Source organism: Podarcis bocagei (assembly GCF_964188305.1).
Source record: "Podarcis bocagei genome assembly, chromosome: 14".
Classification (NCBI taxonomy): domain Eukaryota; kingdom Metazoa; phylum Chordata; class Lepidosauria; order Squamata; family Lacertidae; genus Podarcis; species Podarcis bocagei.
In genome coordinates, this window is record NC_138139.1 from 34,626,303 (window position 1) to 34,651,223 (window position 24,921).

General features: G+C 42.3%; 1 protein-coding gene across 35 annotated transcripts in view; it reads right to left on the bottom strand.

Annotated features, from left to right (window-relative positions):
* The window catches only part of RBFOX1 (RNA binding fox-1 homolog 1), a 1,500,640-nt gene that overhangs the window by 57,751 nt on the left and 1,417,968 nt on the right, over nt 1-24,921 (bottom strand). For 31 of the 35 annotated variants that reach the window (XM_081170147.1, XM_081170155.1, XM_081170177.1 and 28 more), the window contains 2 exons: nt 12,651-12,783; nt 5,772-5,811 (listed from right to left, as the gene is read on the bottom strand). In XM_081170147.1, coding sequence (XP_081026273.1) covers nt 5,772-5,811; nt 12,651-12,783 — 173 coding nt within the window. The remainder of the gene's footprint in view (nt 1-5,771; nt 5,812-12,650; nt 12,784-24,921) is intronic. The other 4 variants (XM_081170175.1, XM_081170150.1, XM_081170148.1 and 1 more) reach the window with 1 other exon arrangement.

A 24,921-nucleotide genomic window follows, 5' to 3' on the forward strand; every position in this document is an offset into this window, starting at 1 on the left:
CTGACACCATTGAGGACGGTGCAGCCTTCTGCTAAACTGCACTGGTCCCCACAGCATCTCCCAATACTGGGCAGGCCAGTGGGACCCTTTCATTTCATTTCACTTTTAATTTGTATACTACCTTTCTATATTACTATACACAAGGTGGTTTACAAGCTGAAGAAACAACAGAATAGACATCAAAAAGCACACACGTTTCTACATCTAATGATTCCAGAAAAGGAATCTTTCTCAGTCCTCTACCTGGACTGCACCTGGGGCCTTCAACATGTGTTTGCATGTGTTCCAACACCTCATATCGCAAAGCTGGCTTATCTCTGAGAAATGAGCTTTTGACATCTTTTCCAGCAAGTTGACCATTTCTGACAGATCTCTTGTTTGCTTGTTCTTAGGCTCTGTTTTTCTGAATGTTTTCTCCTTAATACTTTTCACCCTGCATGTGATGTGTAAATCCACATGTGCCCATAACCACATCCTCTCTCTCTCTCTCTCTCTCTCTCTCTCTCTCTCTCACACACACACACACACACACACACACACACAGTATTACTGTCTCTATTTCATGCTGTTCTTGTCCAAGCAACGTCTCTGCTGTCAGGTTTTTCTATTTCTTCCCTTCTCTTCACCACAGAGATTTGGTTTATTCCATTTAAACCAGCTAACCGAGCCAGAGCTGGGTGGTAATCGATCTCGGAGCCAGTCAATATTTCAGGACTCTGTAGGGAACTAATAAATTCTGAATCACATATTTTCTCTCCCCCACACATCTAGATTTTATTCTCCTCAGCAAACAATGGAAAGGGGCAGAGTGAAAACAACCGTAGAGAGAAAATTGAGCTGTGGTCTAGGTGCTCTCCTTGAAGAAATATGAAAATACTCTGCGGAGCCCATCAAAGTTGAATCATGGCTTTCCATTTTTGTTCAGGCCTTCACTGGCAAGGAAAAGGAAGCTTCACATGAGCCATGATGAGGCAGAAAATTCTTATAGAGTTTTAATAGAATCGCTCACATGCTGGACATTCCTTGAGATGCTTCAAATCATCAATCAATCCATTCATCTGTCAAATCAAGGGTATTAAAAAATGATAACCAGTTGTGGTTGGTAGCCATGGGGGCTGCTGGGCTAGAAGGCAGGGATACCCAAAAGTAAGTGGAACCAGAGCTCATGGCAGGCAGAGCCAACTAATTCTTGCTTTGTCCCCATCCTCTTCCCTGTTGAGTTCTACAAGGGCAATGCTGATATTAAGGAGGAGGAAGTTTCTGTTAAGTATAATTGTTTAATTGTACATTGAAATGTAAAATAACCCTGAATGTGTATTGCTAAAAGGTTTATATTGGAAAATTATATTGAGCTGGAGTGCCACCAGGTTGTTAATTAACTGGTGATGTATTTCTGCTCTCTCACATGCTGCTTTAACCTTAGATTACATGAAAATCGCCATTTTGTGTGAATCTTTGCTCTCTGAAAGCCACCAAAGACAAAGGTGTGCTATTGACCACTCTCCTGAAGAGAAATCAGGGCCAGGCTGAAATGGAGTCTGTGCAGAGAGAAAGACCTTTGGTTTTAGGTCAGTTTGGAGTTGTTCCATATTTGTATGCTTGGACAAGCATTTAACATCAGGCAACTATCTAAATGTATCATTACTTGGTTTTTGTGTCAATTTGAAGAAAGTTCTGTTAGTAAAGTTTTGGAACCAAATGTTTTGGTCTTGACAATTTTCTTCCCTAAGAGGAGTCAGTTTTTATTGACCCCATTGCTTCAAACCACACAATATTAATATCTTCAATAGTTTCAGTATTAATGTCTCCAAATGTTTAAAGGCATTGTGTACATTTGTGAGTGTAATAGTGCTCATTTCTCTTCATATAGACTTTTTGTATACAATTTTTCCTAACTGTATGCAATTCCCCTAATATGCATTTCTCTGTGTTATTTTCACTAATATATGAAATTTTATGTTCATTTTCTCCTCATATACTCATATAATCACTTCTTCTTTGCCAAGATAAAGGGGCAGGTTGTGAATAGGAGAGGCTGTTATGGAAAACATCCGCTATTGGTTTTGAGTGTTCAACAGAAGTGTTGGAAAACCTGACATGATTCTCAAGGTGAGTATGGGTGACTTGTCTTACATCACTAGGAAGAATTCCCAAACTTACTTTGATTTTTGCTTAGTGCAAAATACCTGCAGTAACTTCCTTTACTACAATAACTATCAAATGTGCTTCTAAATTACATTTGTTTTTACATTTCTGTGTTACAAACAGCTATTTCAAATTGCATTTATTTCATATATATATATGTATATATGATATATATATATAATCAAAACTCCCTTTTACAAAAATAAGTCTTTATATCCCCTGGAAGCTAAGCTTCTCCTTCTTTTTGTCACTGAACATGCAAATGATTTCAGCTTAAATGTCTCAAAAGTAACATTGGTAATAAATAAAAATTATAGGTTTTCCCTTCCTCCAAGTACCACTTAATGAATTCTTAATGTTCATTCCAATTTAATGTAATCAATCTCTTGCTATACCAATGCTGATGATGCAACAGCAACACAATTAGGTTGCAGAAAGCTATACATAGTGACAAAATGATGTTTAATTACCTCTGTTTTTAGGATTGATTGCTTAGTGATTGAAGGCTGTCATATATGATTAAGATCTGAAATTACAGTATGGTTTAAAGGCAAAGTTAAAGGACCCCTGACAGTTAAGTCCAGTCATGAACGACTGGGGTTGCGGTGCTCATCTCACTTTTCTGGCCGAGGGAGCCAACGTTTGTCCGCAGACAGTTTTCCCGGGTCATGTGGCCAGAGCCTTCCCGCCGGAGTGGTACCTATTTATCTACTTGCACTTTGTGCTTTTGAACTGCTAGGTTGGCAGGAGCTGGGATAGAGCAACGGGAGCTCACCCCGTTGTGGGGATTCGAACCGCCAACCTTCTGATCGGCAAGCCCAAGGCTCAGTGGTTTACACCACAGCACCACCCGCATCCCAGTATGGTTTAGGAGTAGCTTAATTCTTTACGGAATTATCAATGTACAAAGAGAGATTTTTAAAGTTTATTAAATGTTTTGGAAGACACAGAAGTTGTCATGAGCATTATCCAGTTCTGTTGCTCTCAAACACCCTAACTTTACACTTAAATCTCTAGTATCAAGGGTATGTATGCACTGCAAAAGCTTATGTGAAAGTTGCACAAGTCAGATCTAATAAACACAATTGTTACTTCGTATGAACTGTATCAGGCTATACCCAACATTTCCATGTTTCTGTTATGGGAGTCTCTCCTTTTCTCCTGCCCAGGAAAGCTTACTTTGGTCTTTTCATTCAGAAAGTCTTGATTAACTTCAAAGAAACCACAATATTTCCTAGTTTGCAGTCTGAAAACACCAATGGAAAGCAATCTTATGCTGCATCCACACAGCATTTATTTCCATTTCCCTGACTGTTAAATTCAGCATTCTATCTGAGTTTTCACACTACAGTGGTACCTCATGTTGCAGACACTTCAGGTTACAGACTCTGTTAACCGAGAAATAGTACCTCGGGTTAAGGACTTTACTTCAGTATGAGAACAGAAATCGCGCAGCAGCAGCGGGAGGCCCCATTAGCTAAAGTGGTACCTCAGGTTAAGAACAGTTTCAGGTTAAGAACAGACCTCCAGAACGAATTAAGTTCTTAACCCGAGGTACCACTGTACATCAAAGCCACTTCTGAAAATCTAGCAGACTGTAACCTGTTTAGTGCTCATTTCCATGTTATCTGATTCCAGAAAGAAAAATAAATCCTGTTTCAGACCCCTTAATCTAGATAATCACAGGAGCAAAATGACAAAATTTGGGGCAGTATTCTTTGGGGCATACAGTTCTTTCCTGCTGCTTTTCATGGGGGAATTATGGGGGAACAGAAGCACACATGTGTGGAAAGGGTGGGTGTCCAAAGATGTCCACTAGTCTGGATGAAATGTAGTGTGAAATGCCGACATTTTGGTCAAAAGGCCACAGTTCCATAATGTAACAGCTACTGCTGTGTGAAAGGAATATTAGAAAATGGGACAGAAGTGCTAGCATTATAATCAGGAAAACTAATGTCTGAAAGCACCCTTATTCTGTTTCTCCCTCTTGAAGGACCCATACATACTGACCCAAAGCTGCCCAGAGCGGCTGGGGCAAGCCAGCCAGATGTGTGGGGTATAAATAATAAAATTATGATTATTACCCATTGGCTGTCAACTGGCTGTTCCAATGTATGATCAAGGAGCGACATGAATTTCCTCATTAAGAAGAGCCTGGCTGCTGAATCATGCAAAAGGTCCTCCTAGTCCAACATCCTGGTCTTACAGTGACCAATCAGATTACTGTTGTTGTTGTTGTTAATTGAAATTATGGCTTTTTCCAGTAAAGTGTATTCAAGCAACTTGACAATGAAATACAGCATATAAAACAAATTAACAACCAGAGAGAATTAAAAGAAACCACCACCCTAACAATACAAACTATAGAATAATACTCATCCAACAATATATTAATAAAGGCCAAGTCCTAAAAGATGAGGAGTCAACATCAATTAAGGAGTCAACATCAATTAACTGATGGTTGGGGTAAACAAAAAAGTCTTAGCCTAGCACCTTAGAACTGACAGAGAAGCAGCAGCGGCATCTCCCTAGGAAGAGCATTCCATAGACAGTCATCAACAGGCACAAGCCTTGGCAATATGCCACCCTGTGCAAGACCATTTGATGCCTTCTCCCTAGCCTTCATGGCTCTGGCTTAAGTCAGGCTTTGGGAAGGAGGCACAAGGCTCTGGCAGAGTCTAAGAGCCCTCCCACCTCCTTCCCAAAGCTTGGTAAGCACTTGCCTGGCTTTGAGAAGGATGCAGGAGGACTCCAGGACACTGATGCTCCATGAATTTGTCTAATCTCCTTTTAAAGCCATCCACATTGGTAGCCGTCATGGCTTCTCGCAGAAGCAAATTCCATAGTTTAACTATGCATTATGTGAAGAAGCCCTTCCTTTCATCTCCCAACATTCAGTCTCATTGGATGACCCCATTGGAAGAGGAATGGACAGGGCAAGGATCTATTGCTAGAACTGATGCTGACTAAGAACTAGAAGACATAGAGGCTATGGAGGCCAACGCTTTGGGGCAGCTGGTTGACCTGTTGAACTGCCAAAGCTGTATCTGTGGTTGCATGCAGGTCTGCAGAACATGTGAAACCAGATTCAAGGAAGGCACAAGACATACACATGATGAAGACAGTACAAGACTTCCACTGGTTGCTGGTATGATGGAAATCAACAAATGGGAAATGGGATTTTCAGACACTTTGCTTCTGTGCCTTTAAGAGTATTCTGAGATGAAGGAATTTAGCAAGAGAAGCTTATTTTCCTGGTGTGTAGGTAAAGCAATGGGGACGGTGGAACTTCACCTGATTAATTTCCATGTTTTTGAATGGATAGGAGCCTTGTCAGCAGGAAAAGGTGACCATCACAGGTACAGATAGACTCAGAGCACCTCTGTAAAGGTCATCAATGAATGAAACCAACCAAATGATGATAGATGTAATGAATATAGAGAGATTCCAAACAGAATGATCTCTTTTTATTTACTGATGCTCTTTTAATTAATTAATATTCCGGTGATGGCAAAATGGATGAAACAGAGACAAAGCTTATGCAGCAAAACTCACAAAACAAATCAGCAAGTAAAAAATAAAGGTGACACCATCAATGCACAGCATGCACATCAATGAATACTTACATAAATGTCTGCACCATAAAATCCATCCTGGTAAACAACACTGCAAGGATGCACACACAAAGAAGAACATCCATATTAGTGCATTTCCACATGCAAATACTACCAATCCCAGAACTCTCAAGGTTAGTCTCATCATGAGAACAAAAACAAGAAATCAAACCAAAATACACACACACACATATATACATACATATAGATAGATAGATAAATTGATTTATATAAGTATATATAAATATGCTCAAGGTGGAACACTTCACATTAATTGAGGATGCTGGAGGGTCATCACTCCCCATCTATTACAGTGGTACCTCGGGTTACGAACTTAATTCATTCCAGAGGTCTGTTCTTAACCCAAAACCGTTCTTAACCTGAGGTGCACTTTCGCTAGTGAGGCCTCCTGCTGCCGCCGCGCCACTGGCGTACGATTTCTGTTCTCATCCTGGGGCAAAGTTCTCAACCCGAGGAACTACTTCCAGGTTAGCGGAATCTGTAACCCGAAGTGTTTGTAACCTGAAGTGTTTGTAACCTGAGGTACCACTGTATAAGGAAAACTGTGCTCCTTAACATTTACCTGTATTTGGAACAGGGTGAGCCTATCATCTTAATCCCACATTCTGCCATCATATCCAGCTTAGCTCTGAAACTAGTGCAAACTTATTTGTGATGGTCCTATGAACTGTGTATTATTTATATCTCTGAAGCATTTATAATTCACTCATCACCAAAAAGTGCCAGGCAGCAATATACACAGTTCAAAATTTGAAAACAACAATGCATTCACTAAAACAAAATGAGCACCTGTGGCCCATTCTCTTGATTCAAATGGCACAGAGATCTAGAACTGGGTGCCACCAGAGGTGGATTTAGGGGAGTGTGACCAGTTTGCACTGGGTGCAGAGCCTCGGGGACGCCGCAACTATTATCTAGAATGGAGTGTGAGAGGCAGGAGGAGGCACTGAATTTTGGCATCACACAGGGCACCACTGAAATTTGAGACAAACACTCTGGAACCCCACAAGTCAGCTAGGATTGGAATAACTGCTACACAGTGGCCCCAACAACCAGTCTTAGGGTAGTGCAGGAAGACATCACAGCCAACAGTATTAAAAACTGCTGAGAGGTCAAAGAGAATCAAAAGCATTGTAGTCTCCTTGTCCCTCTCCTGACAATGGTCACCAATCAGGGCAGAAATTAGGGTAGAATCAAGGAAACCTATTTTGGAGCTAGTAGCATATAATGTCACTTAGATCAGATGTGGCTAACTTTTAGCCTGCCAGATGTTTGTTTTTGTTGTTACATGCATGTCCCATCTGTCTCCTACCATGAAACTTAAGACAGTGTCAGCCTCTCTTGGTATCTGGGAAGGTGTGGGCAAGGGGAAGGGACAATGGTATGACTCCCCACCCAAGAGCTCTCCTTATATGCAAGCAACTTGAGTTGCTAGGACACACACACACACACACACACACACACAGAGAGAGAGAGAGAGAGAGAGAGAGAGAGAGAGAGAGAGAGAGAGAGAGAGGAATGGGGTTGTTCATTTCATGTTAGCTTGTTTCCAGTGATGTTTTGAAATTTTTATTTTTTTATTTTTGGGGGTTATGTTGAACATTTTATGGAATGAAGGGTGGTCTAAAAGTGAAATAAAATATTTTGATAGTTCTCTCCCTCAAAACAATTGTTTTATTCATATGTAAATTTATACAGAAGTAATTTGATTATTAATTACCTGAATAAAAACTAAGACAATTGTTTCCTACTTTCTGCCTCAGTTATATGAATAACAAAACCAAACTGCATGTAGAGCTTTTGGCTTGCCTTAATCCAATTTCATCCACCCGACTTCCCAAAAGAAACCACACTCCAAAACATCACCAGGCTGAATGCATTGTCTAGATAAGTTTTTCACTAATGCTCTGCTAACACACACAAAAAAATCTAAGAATTATCCACAGGAAAACACATTTTGCATATAGAGGGGGGAAATTTCTGCCTTGAGTAGTCAGGAATTCAGGATATAGGATCTTGGGCCCGAAAGAAAAGGGGAGTAGAGATTGCTGATGCTCACTTATTTGTCCCATGTCATTCCAGTTACTATCACATATTCACTGATGCTTTTAGTTCACAAATAACATGTAACTGATTATACCCCCTCCACTTTTGCTTTGTGTTTCCTTTGTACTGAAATGAATGGTGCAGAATCACATAATAGCAATGTAATTATTTAAGTTATGTAATTGTGCCTCAGCAGAAAGCAAGACAAATAATGTAGTTTTTGGCAGAAGATGAACTGTAACGAAATGGAAACAGCGATGCATGCAACAAATGCAGGGCAGAATGGAAAATGATGCCATCTTACATCCTTGGCTGAGAGTGCAGTTTCAAGAAGTATGGCCACCAGTGCAAAAGAAAGCAGTGAAGGGCTGACTGGCCTTCTGCAGAGGCCCTGATTCTTTAGCAGAGGTACATGGTGCATCCACCAAGGAAGACCTTATTTGCACAAACATTGTAAATTTCAGAGCTTTTTTTTTTTTTTGGTGGGGGTGTCTTTTGTCTTATTTGTTTTGTGCATTTGTTGGTTGGGAATCATGTGTTTTTACATGAGTAGAATGTGTGCTTTTATTTAAAATGCATATCTGGGTTCATTCAGTTGTTCATTCCCCCCCCCAAAGTATAGTCTGCCCCCCCACAAGGTCTGAGGGGCAGTGGACCGGCCCCCTGCTGAAAAAGTTTGCTGACTCCTGATTTATACTTTTGTTACATAGCCCTGAAAACTGTTAAGAAATCTTATAAATGAGGAATGGGTGGAACTTCAAACCTGGGGGACCAATTGTGGCCCTCAGGCCTCTCTATCCAGTCCTCAGCCTCCAGGTTATAGCTACTTCCCAGTCACACCGCAGTCCAGCCTGGCTGGAATGTGCCCTTGAATTCTAATGATGCCTCTTGCTTTCCTGGATAGAGCAGATGGAGAAGGCTGGTTGTGAGTGTGTGGGTGTGGAGAATACAGCTAGGCATAGAAAGGTAACACTTATATTCATTGCTCCATGTACTTTTGCATCTACACACACACACACACACACACACACACACACACACACACACACCCCACTGGCATGTGGACCCTGGAACATTGCCAAGAGGGGAATGGCCTTCAGCTCTTGGGCTTAGGAAGGTTTCTCCATCCATGCTTCAAAGCATTTAAATAAATCAAACAAAAGTCTGATGAGATGGACTTTCAGCTTGAAATGGGGTGAGGGTGGGGAGATACATATGGGAGTTTTTAAAAATGCTGAAATATATGTTTTTATGTTGTCTGCTTTCATGCTGCTCCCCTGTGTTTTATTGTTGATCTTCATATATGTTTAATTCACTTTTATTCTTGCTTGTAAGCTGCTTTGAGAACTCTCAAAGCAGATACCAATACTTAGAAAAATTAGTAACACTGGAACACAGGAAAGTGCCTTCTACTTAAGTCAAACTTTTGCTCCCCGTAGCTCAGTAGGGTCAACACTGACTGGCAGCAGCTCTCCAAGGTTTCAGGCAGGAAAGCCTCACCTAGGCTTACCTGGAAATAGAAGAAACTGAGCTTCTGCATCCAAGTAATGTACATGGCCTATAAGCTACATCTCTTCCCCTAAATTTTTGCTATAAGGAAAAGCTGTAGGCATTTGCAGCTCTTTCCCAGGTTCAGCGTTGTCTAGATAACTATGACTATTGACTTTCACCTCCCTTTCAGCTTTCCTATAATGCCATGGCCACTCATTCCAATAAGAAGGTTGGGGAGGAAAGAGACCAAAAGATTTTTGAAACTAGGGGCATCATTACAGATGCTTTCTGAAGTATTCTTCTTACCGCATGTGCAACTGACATGCCCAAAACTGTAACTCTACAATTTTGCAAGGGCGTAGTTGCCTTTTGATGCTTTTGAATTATGGTGCTGGAGGAGACTCTTGAGAGTCCCGTGGACTGCAAGAAGATCAAACCTCTCCTTTCTTAAGGAAATCAGCCCTGAGTGCTCACTGGAAGGACAGATCCTGAAGCTGAGGCTCCAGTACTTTGGCCACCTCATGAGAAGAGAAGACTCCCTGGAAAAGACCCTGATGTTGGGAAAGACTGAGGGCACAAGGAGAAGGGGATGACAGAGGACGAGATGGTTGGACAGTGTTCTCGAAGCTACCAGCATGAGTTTGACCAAACTGCGGGAGGCAGTGGAAGACAGGAGGGCCTGGCATGTTCTGGTCCATGGGGTTACGAACTGTTGGACACGACTAAACTACTAAACAACAACAAGTTGCCTGGAAATCTAGCATAGCTCTGCTTCTATGAGGGCATCCAATCTGCAGATGGAGTGTCTTTAGTGCACCTTGTCCTAAGCACCCATTTCTTAACACAGTCATTCTTAATGCCCGCCCATGTTTAAGCTGCCCCAAACCAGAATTGCAATGCTGACTTTATCACTGTTAACAGAAAAATTGCAACAGGGAGGAAAATATGTGATGGAGTGTGAAGTTCTGAAAACAACATATTGTATATTATGTAATTATATTTTGCAACTGTTTCCAACATTCCATCAAATATTGCTTTCTCAGTATAGTAATCACCCATCTGTTCTCCATTTGCTAAAATGGTTTCCCCATATCTCAAGATGACTATTACGACTTTTTTTTTCTTTGCCAGGAGAAAGTTTTAAGAATTGGTAGTTGGGAAGGTTTAAACTCTCCAAGTCAATTTTTAAAAAACCTCACACCACGATTCCTTCTGAAGATAAGCAGAAAATATACTGATGGTGCTTAATAAGACCTCATAAATGAGATACAGGAGACCAAATCAAAATTTGTTCTGGATTGTTTTATTTGATGTTTAACTGTGTTGTAAATTGATTTGATTTTTTTTATTAAAAATATAAAGTGCTATAGAAATGAAGAAAATAATAATAATAGTAATAATAAATAAATAAATAAATAAATAAAGCACACACTTTGCATGCAGAAGGTCCCAGGTTCATTCCGCAGCATCTCCAGGTAGACTTGGGAGAGGTCCCTACTTAAAATATTGGCTAGCAGCTGCCAGTCACTGTAAACAATATTGATCTAGATGGACCTGTGGTCAGACTCAGTATAAGGCAAGCTTACTATGCTCCTGTATTCCTCCTCTTCCATAGTCACCCACACACTGCTTGTGACCAGAAGCAGAGCTAGCTTCTCCGGCACCCGAAGCGGTGCACATGCTGTGCACCCAGGGGTGGGGCTAGCTGCCTATGGGGGTGGGGCTAGCATCCCAGGGGGGTGGGGTGGCAATGTCACCCCCCTCAGGGATGACACCCGGGGCGCAACACACCCACCGCACCCCCTTCCTCTGCCAGTGCTTGTGACAGCTACTTTTGAGTTCAAATCAAACTTCTGTAGGAAGTAGCTTTTCCTGCTTTTGAAAGCTGACTGTGAAGCTTAGAGCACTGACCTTCCAGCTTTAGCTGAACCCAGGAGCAGCTGTCACGAGCTGCAGACAAAATGCAATAATGGGGATGCAGCTGGATGCACCACCTTTGCACTAAATTTCTTCCTTAGGAGCAGAGGATGATGCCTCATCCTGAGTCAGACCAAGGGGCCATGTGCCTCAACAATGTCCCCATTGACTGGCAGTGGCTCTCCTAAGGTTTCAGGCAGGAGATATTCCTAGCCTTATCTGGATATGCTGGGAGTTGAACCTGGGACCTTCTGAATTCAAAGCAGATGCTCTACCACTGAGCTATGACTCTTCCTAGAAGCTGTCTTATACTGAGTCAGATAAGTTACCCATCTAGCTGAGTAGTGACTGACAGTGGCTCTCCAGGGCTTGAGACAGGTACTGCTCCCACCTTTGTAGAGAGATGTCCAGGATTTACCCAAAACGTAGTCATTGCGTCAAGTAGCCATTGATAACTCTATCACCCAAGAATTTGTTTAATTGTATTTTGAAGCCATCCAAATTGTTTCCCCCCTTAACACCAGTAATGAGTGGTGAGGGCTTGTAGATCTACGTAAATAGTCTCAACATTCTGTCACACACTACTGTGACCAAGAACCAGAACACAGAGTGGGACCAGATAGGTAAAAGTAGCCTGAATTATCAAAGTCACCAAAGTCTGGGAGCAGATCTATTGTCCTCTGATCCACTTAAATGGGAGAAAATTAAATGTGCCTTTTGATGACTCTGCGTAAAATTTGCCTCCTGCATCCCTAACAGTGGGTGTGTCTGCATGTTGGGATATATTGTCCTCTCCCCATGCTCAGATCTTTTGCAGGGTACAAACTCTGCACACACACACACACACACATTTTGCTGCTAATATCAAAAACACTAATAATAAATCAAAGCCCTTAAGGTTGTGAGTCAACTTTCACTTCGGTGGATTCCACCCCTCCGCCCCGCAAAAAAAAAAAGATTTAAAGTGTTATTCAACCTTCTCACTAACCAGATGTTTGCAATCATCGAAAAATACATCTCTACCTCTGTGAGTTTTCCCTTTCCTTTCCTTCTCTCTCTCTTTTTTTCCCACCAGCGTTCCTTCTCAAGAGGAATTTACATAACAACATGGGACGCGCAAAATGCTTTAAAGCTCCCAACCATGACAGTGCAAATTACTATCATTTGTCAGCCCTGTGCGCAAGGTGCTCCACTTCAGGCAACGGAGATGGGTGGCATGCTGCGTGGTGTGTGTGTGTGTGTGTGTAAAGATGGCATCATTATGCATAGCACTCACAAATGCTCAGTTGACTCTCTCTCTCTCTCTCTCTCTCTCTCTCTCTCTCTCTCTCTCTCCCCCCTTTTCTGGGGAGGTGGCAATGGAGGGCAGGAGAAGGCAGCACCAATGGTCAAAAGGAGTCCCAAGGGTCTACTTACCCGCCATAAGCCGGGATGGGAGGAGGGGGTGCTGCGGCGCGAAATGTGTTGTAGACGGTGCGGCCTCTGCCTCTGAGATGTGCTCCTCTGTACGCGGCGGCAGCAGTAGCGGCAGGGTATGGGAAACCCGGCACTGGAGGGAAAGGCAAATCAGAAAGGAAGAGAATAAGCAGAGAGTTGGAAGGAACCCCGAGGGTCAGCTGGTCCAACCCCCTGCAATGCAAGAACATCCATCCTTCAGTTCTGTGTCACCAAAAAAAGAGAAAGAGCCTTAGCTCATTCAGGACTGGAAGGCTATAGTCCAGTGGTTAGAGCATCTGCCTTGCATGCAGAAAGTCCCAGGTTCAATTCCAAGCATCTCCAGATAGAACTAGGAAAGACTCCCTTTCTGAAACCCATGGAAAGCCACTGCCAGTCAGTGTAGAGAACACTGGGTCTGATTCAGTATAAATAAATGAAAAAGTTAAAAAATTGTCCAGTAGAGACAAACTAAGTTTGTTCTGAATATAAGCTTTCATGTGTATGCATACTTCTTCAGATACCTACCTTATATCCAGAACAAACTTAGTTGGTCTCTAAGGTGCTACTGGACAATTTTTTAATTTTTTAATTTATTTTGACTGCGTCAGACCAACACGGCTACCTACCTAAATCTGATTCAGTATAAGGCAGTTTGCCAGGTTCCTAGATGCACTCGTATATAAATCTTTCACATGACGTAAAAGTCACTTTTGGAAAACTAATGGAATAGAGAACATTTCCATTTTATTTCAGGTGGGGGCGGGGGGCATCCATCTGCAGCCCCCTTAAGCCAGAAAATCAAAAGAATAAAGTGACAAAATTAGGGGCGGCACACCAACGTACAGTTCTTTCCTGCTGTTTTCATGGAGGAATTATGGGAGGACAGCAGCAGGGCTGTGTGGAAAGGGTGGGGAGGTAGCAATATTGTTGGGTGGCATTTGTCCTTGTGCCATACCACACCCACTTGTGTGAAAGAAATTTAGTGTGATATGCTGTTATATCGGTCCAAAAGCCACAATTATACAATGCAACAGGTGCTGCAGTGTGAAAGGAAATGGGACAGATTCCCCACATCTGAATGTACCCAAGGTCATAAAGTGTGTGTGGGGGGGGCCTCAGTTATATCAAGTTAGGCTTTTATCTGTTGTAGCAGGAACTAGGGATAAGGGAGCAATACGCTTCCCCCTTCACATTCTAATTCACACTTCTATAAACTCTGCTCCGACAGAAATACTGGAATCGCATCCTGAAAAATTTGCAGTCTTCTGAATTTATATGCATATGCCAACCCCCCCCCCCCCAAAGATACAAAAATCATATTAGGGAAATGGCTTTCAGAAAACGTGTATATTAGGAGAAATATGCTCCAAAACACTCATAAGTTTTCATAAGTCCCCCGCTCCCATGCTTTTTATATTGCAAAGTGATTTAAAACTGCTGGACTGAATTTAAAATGGGGTGTGTGTGTGTGTGTGTGACAAACTGAGAGAAACCAAAATAAACATTCACCCATCTTTAGCAGAGGTACTGCTGCTCTACATGAGTTAGAACAGGGATGGATAACATGGGGCCCTGCAAAGTGGTGGTTTGTGGCCACTGAAACTGATAGGGCAGAAGGCAGGAAGGCCAACAGTAGGTGGCGCCAGAGCCAACAACCAGGAGAACCCACCAACTCTAGTTTTGTCCCAATCCTCTTCCTTGCTATGTTCTCCAAGGGCAACACTGAGACTAAGGATTTTTAAATGTAGTTTCTTTTCTCATTAATTGGATGAGACTGTTCAGGAAGAATGTGGGAGGAATTTCTAGCACCACGCTGGTCTATATAATTGCAGAGTTTGAATAAGCCAATGGAGACTGGGCTTTGCAACAAAGACCTTTTAGCCACATTCACACCAGACATTTAAAGCACTATGATTCCACTTTAAACAATCATGGCTTCCCCCAAAATAAATCTGGGAGCTGTAGTTTGTTAAAGGTGATGAGCGCAGTTTCAGAGACCCCAACTCCTGTCTCAGAGCCACAGTTTTAAGAGGTGTTTAACTATCAATCCCTCTTCACAAGGAACTCTGGGAATTGCAGCTCTGTGATGGAATTAGGGGTCCTCTAACAACTCTCAGCACCCTTAACAAACTAATTCCCATAATTCTTTTGAAGAAATCCTGACTGTTTAAAATGGCATCATCATGCTTTAAACGTATGGTATGAATGTGGCCATTGAGTATTTCACAAAAGAAGAGTTTACCACTGTGCTCACACCTGAACTGCAAACAAACGCCAATTCATCCCAAGTGAGATTAATAAATAACTAATTTTATTCCCATTCATTTTCTTATTAAATGAGATAAAAATTGTGTGGAAGGCTATTAGATGGCATATTTCAACACACATAAGTTTGGCGGGGGAGCCCGAAATGCAGAATGAAGGATGTTTCTCTCTCAACACCAGAAATTCCCCTAGATGAGATGTGTATTATAAACTGTGTATTTAAGTTTTGAAGCTCAGGGATAGATGACAAAGTCGCAGATGCAAAACCCAACAGGGGGGCAGATTTCCCCATCAAAGCCATAAAAACATACAGCCCTTTTAATGGCCAATTATTCCTTGCATCCCAGCTCTAATTTGGATTTGCATGAGAGCGCCATATGCCAAAAGAAAGGTGCGCCGTCAAAATGGATGAATGAATCTCTCTTCTCATTACTCTGCCTCTCTTCTCCCCATGCATCAGCCCCTGTGACAACTTCCCATCATGAGTCTTGTGATACTTCCTTCAGGAAAGCATGTGACTTAAGTTTGCAATGGAAGGATGGGGAACCTATGGGTTTGATGAAGGAGAAATCCCATTTTCTTTGCTTTTTAGTGAGAAACCACCTAATTTGCATTTCTAGAGTCAATAAGGTAACCAAAACACAACTAGCTTTTGAAGTCTGCCTTTCTCTGAATTTTGTGAACTAGTTTTCCAACCAATGTAAGCATACATTTTCTTCATTAGAAAAAGTTGTGTACAGACTAGATTATATTTGGAAAATTTGCTTGCCAAAGTGTTTATGTTGGTAAAAATGATGGGTGTGCATATGGAGAAATTTGCATTAAAATGCTGAAAAAATGCCATAAGGTTTTTTAATAATAATAATAATAATAATAATAATAATAATAATAATAATAATAATAATTGCTGCTATGAATAGAGAATGGAATTTAGGGTTTTAAAAAAGAGAAACCAAAATTGACAGATTTGTCCAACTCTGTTTCAAGAGATCCCATGGACAGCAATACTAAAAGGAAAGGGAGTTCATGATGGCTGGGAGTTTGTTAAGAGGGAGATAGTAAAAGCACAACATCAGGCAATACCAATGAGACGGAAACATGGAAGGTGCCTAAAGAAGCCAGGGTGGCTATCTAAAGAACTTTTAACTGAATTAAGATTAAAAAAGGATGTGTACAAAAAATGGAAAAGGGGGGATACCACCAAAGAGGAATTCAAACAAATAGCCAGCACGTGTAGACACAAAGTCAGAAAAGCTAAAGCACAGAATGAACTCAGGCTTGCTAGAGAGGTTAAAAGCAACAAAAAAGGCTTTTATGGGTATGTTCGTAGCAAAAGGAAGAACAAAGAAACAGTGGGGTCACTCAGAGGAGAAGATGGTGAAATGCAAACAGGGGACACAGAAAGGGCTGAACTCCTCAATGCCTTCTTTGCCTCAGTCTTCTCCGATAAAGAAAACAATGCCCGACCTGAAGAATTTGGAGCAAATGATTCAGCAAAGCAAACACAGCCCAGAATAACTAAGGAGATAGTACAAGAATATTTGGCTAGTCTAGATGTATTCAAGTCTCCAGGGCCAGATGAACTGCATCCAAGAGTATTAAAAGAACTGGCAGATGTGATCTCAGAACCACTGGCAGTCATCTTTGAGAATTCCTGGAGAACAGGCGAAGTCCCGGCAGACTGGAGGAGGGCAAATGTTGTCCCTATTTTCAAAAAGGGGAAAAGAGAGGACCCAAATAATTACCGCCCAGTCAGTCTGACATCAATAGCAGGGAAGATTCTGGAGCAGATCATTAAGCAAACAGTCTGTGAGCACCTAGAAAGGAATGCTGTGATCACCAATAGTCAGCATGGATTTCTGAAAAATAAGTCATGTCAGACTAACCTGATCTCGTTTTTTGACAGAATTACAAGCCTGGTAGATGAAGGGAACGCAGTGGATGTAGCCTACCTAGATTTCAGCAAGGCATTTGACAAGGTGCCCCATGATATTCTTGTAAAGAAGCTGGTAAAATGCGGTCTTGACTATGCTACCACTCAGTGGATTTGTAACTGGCTGACTGACTGAACCCAAAGGGTGCTCATCAATGGTTCCTCTTCATCCTGGAGAAGAGTGACTAGTGGGGTGCCACAGGGTTCTGTCTTGGGCCCGGTCTTATTCAACATCTTTATCAACGACTTGGATGATGGACTCAAGGGCATCCTGATCAAATTTGCAGATGACACCAAACTGGGAGGGGTGGCTAACACCCCAGAGGACAGGATCACACTTCAAAACGACCTTGACAGATTAGAGAACTGGGCAAAAACAAACAAGATGAATTTTAACAGGGAGAAATGTAAAGTATTGCACTTGGGCAAAAAAAATGAGAGGCACAAATACAAGATGGGTGACACCTGGCTTGAGAGCAGTACATGTGAAAAGGATCTAGGAGTCTTGGTTGACCACAAACTTGACATGAGCCAACTGTGTGACGCGGCAGCTAAAAAAGCCAATGCAATACTGGGCTGCATCAATAGGAGTATAGCATCTAGATCAAGGGAAGTAATAGTGCCACTGTATTCTGCTCTGGTCAGACCACACCTGGAGTACTGTGTCCAGTTCTGGGCACCACAATTCAAGAAGGACACTGACAAACTGGAACGTGTCCAGAGGAGGGCAACCAAAATGGTCAAAGGCCTGGAAACGATGCCTTATGAGGAACGGCTAAGGGAGCTGGGCATGTTTAGCCTGGAGAAGAGGAGGTTAAGGGGTGATATGATAGCCATGTTCAAATATATAAAAGGATGTCACATAGAGGAGGGAGAAAGGTTGTTTTCTGCTGCTCCAGAGAAGCGGACACGGAGCAATGGATCCAAACTACAAGAAAGAAGATTCCACCTAAACATTAGGAAGAACTTCCTGACAGTAAGAGCTGTTCGACAGTGGAATTTGCTGCCAAGGAGTGTGGTGGAGTCTCCTTTTTTGGAGGTCTTTAAGCAGAGGCTTGACAACCATATGTCAGGAGTGCTCTGATGGTGTTTCCTTCTTGGCAGGGGGTTGCACTCGATGGCCCTTGTGGTCTCTTCCAACTCTCTGATTCTATGATTCTAAGTGAAAATCCGGACATGGCAGTTGTTGTCAAAACCGCAAAAAAACAACAACCAAACATTTTTGGGCTATTTTTAAGGAAAAGAGGCAAAAACAATGCTGCCGGTGTGGGATGACCTATGTCTGGATTTTTCTGGGCATTTTGCTGATTTCCGCCCAGACACTGCTTCCGAATGCAGTATTCTAGGTATGTCCAGGAAATTCCGGACATATGGCAACCCTATCTAACTCTAACTGTGGCACCCAGATGTTACAATCAGAACTAAATATATCAAGAACTAAATAAATCAACACCAGAGTGCAGAGGTGTCTTTTCAGCATATGATAAGCTGTACAATGAAGATTCCGTATGCACTTTTGTGGGGAGGAAAGTCCACAACTTAGGGGATCCAGAGAGAATGTACAAGAGTACAATAGGGCCCTCTCTGTTGATCTTAATACCTGAGAAGGGCTCTAGGGAAGGATACGGTCTTTCAGATATTTGGGGCCTAAGTCATTTGGGCCCCAGATAGCATCCAAGTTCGCATGTATCCATGTAAACTACATTTTCCATAGTTCTAATCATTTGTGGGTGCTGCATGTGATTGTGGCAGTATCTAGAGCAGCCTTTCTCAACCTTGTATGCCCAGATGCTGTTGGACTACAACCCCCATCATCCCTAGTTAGCAGGACCAGTGGTCAGGGATGATGGGAGTTGTAGTCCACCACCCGCTGCCGCCCTGCCACCCAGGAAAAACCTGAGACTCCACCATAGCAGGCCCATGCACTGCAAAACCCCTCTCTTGTTCTTTGTGACCCACCCACTGCAAATGCAAAATCCCTCTCATACTCCTCCTCCAAGCCCCACCCAATGCTCTACCCACATCCTGTGATAACTCTCGTTCTCGGCTCTCCTCTTCATGGGCCCACATAAACTCCCACTCAGACTCTTGCTCTCCTCCTCCCACTGGAACCACCCTCTGCCTGAACAGTTTTGAGGAGGAGAAGAATGAGCTCAAATACAGTCATACCTCGTGTTGCATCAGCTTCATGTTGCGTCTTTTCACGTTACGTTCCGCGGCAACCTGGAAGTACTGGAACAGGGTACTTCCAGGTTTCACCGCTCGCACAGGTGCAGAAACGCTAAATCGTGCTTCGCGCATGCGCAGAAGCACCAAATTGCGCCGCGCGCCTGCGCAGACACAGCGCTTCGAGTCGTGGGCATTTCACATTACGGATGGGCCTCTGGAACAGATCTCATCCATAACATGAGGTACCACTGTACATGAAAAAAGGCATCCCGTTTGAAGTCTAAACAGGGCAGGGACACTTTTCTCCCCTTCCCGCAAAAGGATGATCACATTTGTCTAGGGACAGGTGGCAACCCTAGGGTAGGGAAGTGGTTTCCATTGAATTTGACAAACATATGGGGAGCATTCAGCAAAATATAGGCCCTTCAAATTATTTTTTGCTTGGTGTGTGTGTGTTCGTGTTCTACACTTCCTTTAATGGACTATGCACAAATGCAGCATATTGCTTCCCTCATCAAGTGATGGAAATTCACACACAAAACAGTGATCGCTGATCAATTGCAGACAAATTAAATGAAGTACTTGCATGCAGGAACCAATCCCAATCTTTCACGGATCCTGTATATGTGTGTGGATTTCCTGCTGTCTTAATTGAGTAGATGCATGCTTTCTTCTATTTCCCTTTTCCGTGTTTTTCAGGATTACTGAAACAGTCATTAATTTGCCATTGTTCTAAACTCCACATCGATATTAAACAGGGTTGTTTAACGAATTTTGGACAAACACTTTCTTACAGGCCATTCTCATTTGAAATTCATTGAAAAGAAAAACACACGCACTCACGCACACACACAAACACACAAAATCTCTAATTAATGTACAAGTTTAATCACCATTCCCCACATGGAAGAGTAATTTTTCACTGTTCATTTGCTTGGTGTAATCTCCGAACTGACATAACAGAAAAGCAATAGCCTATAAATCTGTTCCCATTTGTTCCTTTAATATTCATATTGCATTGAACTACAGCTGCTTGTTGCTGAAGTCTATTACAACATGCAAAAGTGTCGATAAAATATTATGAAAGACAAGATGTATTTGCTGTGTGGTGGCGTCTGCCATTTATTTTTCAAAGGGATGATAAATGGCTTGCGAATTGTCCCTTTGCTTGCTGCTGACGGGGTGATGATTAGTGATTAATTACCTTGCCCCAAATTGACAGGGCACAAGGAAATTGACACAGCCCTGATTAATTAACTTTTTCTCTTTCTTTTTTTTAAAGGGAAGATGGTTACAAAAAAAATAATGCACAAAACCAATTGAATGGTAGCATGAATTATGGAAAGGCAAAATTGAAAGTCAAAGGCATTATTAGCCCCAGTGTTCTGGGGCTGGGAGCATTTTCATGAATAAGGTTTGCTTCAAGCTAAAATGGAATGTGTGAAATAGTCCACAGATCACCAGGGACCTTCTTAATTCAGACACTGAGTAGACTAGATTAAAAAAAAAATCATTTATGCAAAGGCAGGGGGACATTTTTTCACCCAAATGTGGCATTCCCTTGTGGGCAGCCTTCTGATTCCCCAGTGGCAGGGCTGGGCAGGGCCAGATACAAAAGTCAACAGAGCAATAGATGTATTGTTCACCTTCTTTATAGTAGGCTAGTTTCTACACATATTCACACCTTGCTTTATAGCCTCCATCCAAGACATTATCAGAACTCAAAGATACATTACAGCCAGACAAAAAAGGAAAACAGGGTGTGAAACAGGATCAGTGTGGTGCATGGTCTGGGAAGTCCTGATGGCCAATCAGAGAGGCCTGGGGGGCATATTCATACTCTGAGACTGAGGCTCCTGGGATCATAACTATGTACAGCATCTTAAGCTTCTAGGACAAAATGAATGATATAAATGTAATAATAAATAAAACCCTAAAGAAAGTAGCTTTTGATGGAAGATGAACTGCAGCAGAACAAAATCTGTGCTGATGTGACAAATACAAGGCAGAACAGAAAATGATGCCTTCTCACATCACGATTGATCACTGAGCTTTTTTTTTTACCAGGAAAGAAGGACAAAAAGAACTCAACAGTATGGGTTCTGCTCAGAATCCACAAAGAGAATTTTGCAAATCGTCACTGGGGTCCGTGGGGCAGCATGACTAGCTGTTTATGCCCCAGCTCTCTTGGCTCCCCCACCCCCAGCCTCAGCTACAAGCTTATCAGAATGCTTAAGCTTGGGCCACAGAACTATAATTTTCTGCTCTTAGTTAATTTTCAGAGTGGCCGTAATAATATCACAGAATTGCAAAATGCTGAGCAAAATACAGTCGGGCCCATCTGGATACAGACAAGCTAAGAGAACATCATCCCATTCTGGCTCGGCATGAATGCTAGGTAGTCAAGTGTGAAATCTCTAGCAAATTAAAAAAGAAGAAAAAAGAAAAAGAAACAGCAGATGACAAAAGGAGGAGGTTAGAAACTGTGTGAGATAGCTCATTGCTTCTTTGTTCAAAGGCAGAACAAATCTATTTAAATTAAAAAGAACATGTCTCTCTTCTGCAAGGGACTTTAAGTGTGTGTGTTTTTAGTTGTTAATACAGCTGTGTAAGAAGAACACATTGCTTGATTTGCATTTATGTGCCATAGGACTTGAGGCATGGTGGTAATAGATTAGAAACCCTAATTGTGGGATGGTAACTGCGCTTGCAGAATCCCTGGGCTGTTGGTAGGGCTGAACATCAGTGTAGGGGCTGGTATGGAACTGACCCTTCAGTGTGGCAGCACCAATTGATATCAAGCAGGTGCCTTTTCTATACTGTTTCTGGAACCTGCTAAATACTTTTTATGTTTAGGCATCCCTGGTCAAAATCTTGACATTCTCCCAAAATGCTGCATTCAGATAGAGAGCACAATGGATCTTGAACACTTGCATTTATCAGTTAGCTGTTAATATATTGAACCCTCTGGGATTTACACATTTTCCTCAGCACATGGGCACGTGTTATAGAATAGGAATGACAGAATATAGTATGGCGCTATATAAAGCACGTAATTGGAATTTAGAAATTAGATGAACTGCAAATATTAATAAGTTAGCATTAGACATTAGACATCTAGAGCACATTTACAGCACATTCACGCCAAAAATAATACTGGGAGCTGCAGTTTACCTCTCACAGAGCTATAATTACCAGCACCATAATGAACTATAGTTCCCAAAATTCCTGGGGAGTGTTTTAAATGTACAGGGTGCATGCAGCCTTAATATGTATGTGTGTTTATGAGGGGGGAGGGGGACAGAGAGAGAGAGAGAAGAAGAAGAAGAAGAAGAAGAAGAAGAAGAAGAAGAAGAAGAAGAAGAAGAAGAAGAAGAAGAAGAAGAATTTCTAAAACTGCACACCACCCTTCTGCCCCATTATGCAAGTTTCGGTTCATCTTCTGAATAACTTGTCTCTTAAGGCCCAGAACTATTTTCAATCTAACCAACCTCCCTTTTCAAATTATAGATAACATTTATCCAAAGAGACGACATCACCAATATTTCTGCTTGCAAATGTTGCATTTCATTCACTTTTCACACAGTTAAACATCTGGAGATAGGTATAAAAAAATGGGAAAGTGTTTGCTGTACAGAACTCAATGTCCAAATATGTTCTCCCTCATTGGCTCAGCCTAAAGCTATCTTACAGTGTGTAAGAGTGTCTTACCCCCTCCCGCCTCCACATTATTCCCCAAGTATGAACAAATTATATTTTTCTTCAAGTCATAAAGAAATGCTATGAATTAATTTTAATTTTGCTATAGAAACATATGCCAGGTTCTACACTTAGACTGGAAAAACCATCTGCACAGATACAAGCTAGGGGACCAGGGCATAGCGCTGTTTGCCGGTGCCCGGGATGGGTGAGCACATGCATGCCACAGGCGGGTGTGGAGCAAGCCTGTCCAGCCCCTGCCTCCGCCGTTGCCGGGCAGGCACTCATGTATCAGGCAGAAACAGGGCACAGAGGGTGCTCTGCACTCTGTTCCCTAGCCACCCTTGGGTGGGTGCTTGCATGCTGGGCAGAGGTGGGCATGGAGGGCATGCAACAGGGATCTCTGGGGGGGTGCTTGGTTCGTGCCCCCCCCCCTGATTGTGCACCTGGGGCAAAGCCCCCCCCAAAGCTATGCCACTGTAGGGGACAACTGACTTGCCACTAATACATGTGAAAAGGATCCAGGGGTCTTAGTAGACCACAAACTTAACATGAGTCAACAGTGTGATGCAGCAGCAAGAAACGCAAATGCTATTCTATGCTACATCAACAAGTATAGTGTCCAGATCCAAGGAAGTAATAGTATTGCTCTATTCTGTCTCGCTCAGACCACACGTGGAGTACTGAGTTCAGTTCTGGGTGCCACAATCTGTGAAGGATATTGACAAGCTGGAATGTGTGCAGAGGATGGCAACTAAGATGATCAAAGCTCCGGAACTGGCCATTACCCAGCCTCTGGATGGGCAGCAGTTGTAGCCTGTCATGGCAGGCCCTCAGCTCCACAGAGGAAAAGGCCTCCCCATTGTGTAGCTGACAGTTGGGGAATTCCCTCGGACGCTGCAAAGAATGGCAGGATAGTCTGCCATGCCCTCGACTTCAAATTGGCCAATCAGATGGCCAGAGGGCCCCACTCTAAAGGCCGGCTGCACCCAAGTTAGGGACCACAGTTGGCTGAAGAACAACCCACCCTCCTGCCCTTTACGCTGTGATTATTTTGTATGCTAACCTTTTTCTTCCTTGCACTCAGTAATTGACCGTCCTATGGTTCATTAATGGTTGCCGTATTCAGAACCGGGAAGAAATTGGCCCCGTTTGGAGGTTTTGCCTCCCTCATAGCAAACAGTCACAACTTTTGGCAGATAAGGCAATGGGTGGATTACATAAGGCATTATGTAAATTACATAATATTGCCACAGAAAACAGAGAAACAAATAATGTAGTTATGGGCAGAAGACGAACTGCAATGTAAAGGAAATAGTGCTGCAGGCGGCAAATACAGGGAAGAATGCAAAATGATGCCTTCTTACATTGATAACCCTTGAATGGATTTGAAACATCCAGTCCTCGCTATTTTAGATATTTGTATCTCTGTATTTGTAGCTGTTGCTTATTGTTTTGCTATAGTCTACACATCATATCTTTCTATTTTTGTTCTAACTTGTAAGCCACCTTGTTTTGATAAATCTCTCTCTCTCTCTCTCTTTCTTCCTCATTTAACAATATTACACATCAGAAGGTGGTGCTCTCCTTCACATGGAGTTTTTGGAACAGAGGTTGGATGGCCACCAGTCAGGAATTATTTAGCTGTGGTTCCTGCAATTCAGGGGGTTGGACTAGATGACCCTTGGGGTCCCTTCTTACTCTCTAATTCTATGATTCTAGTTCTCTGTATAGCTGTTATAGAGAACAAACAATCAAGAAGCAAAACAAGAACTCACCATCAAAAACAGAATGGCAAGAGAAAATTCCCAACCCTACCTAGATACAGCTAAGTCCACTAAACTATTCATATAGCTCTCCCTTCTTTTTTGTTCAAAGAAGCCACCAGTAAATAAATTGGCACTATTGAGACCTTTGGTAGTTCAGATAATCAATCACTCTTCTCTAAATCCCAAAGGCTTTCAAATAACTTGACTGGAGCAAATGGCAATTTTGAGGAGTATCATTGGTGTCAGGCTTACAAGACTGTTCAGAAGAAGAAGAAGTTGGCATTTCAGATACAGCTTGTGAATTTTGTGATTGTACATTCTCAGTGATAGATGGAAAGTAGATGCCACGTTCAGACTCAACAGAATATGACCAGGGTGTTTCATTTCTCTTCCTCGTCTTTCACAGGTGCTGGAG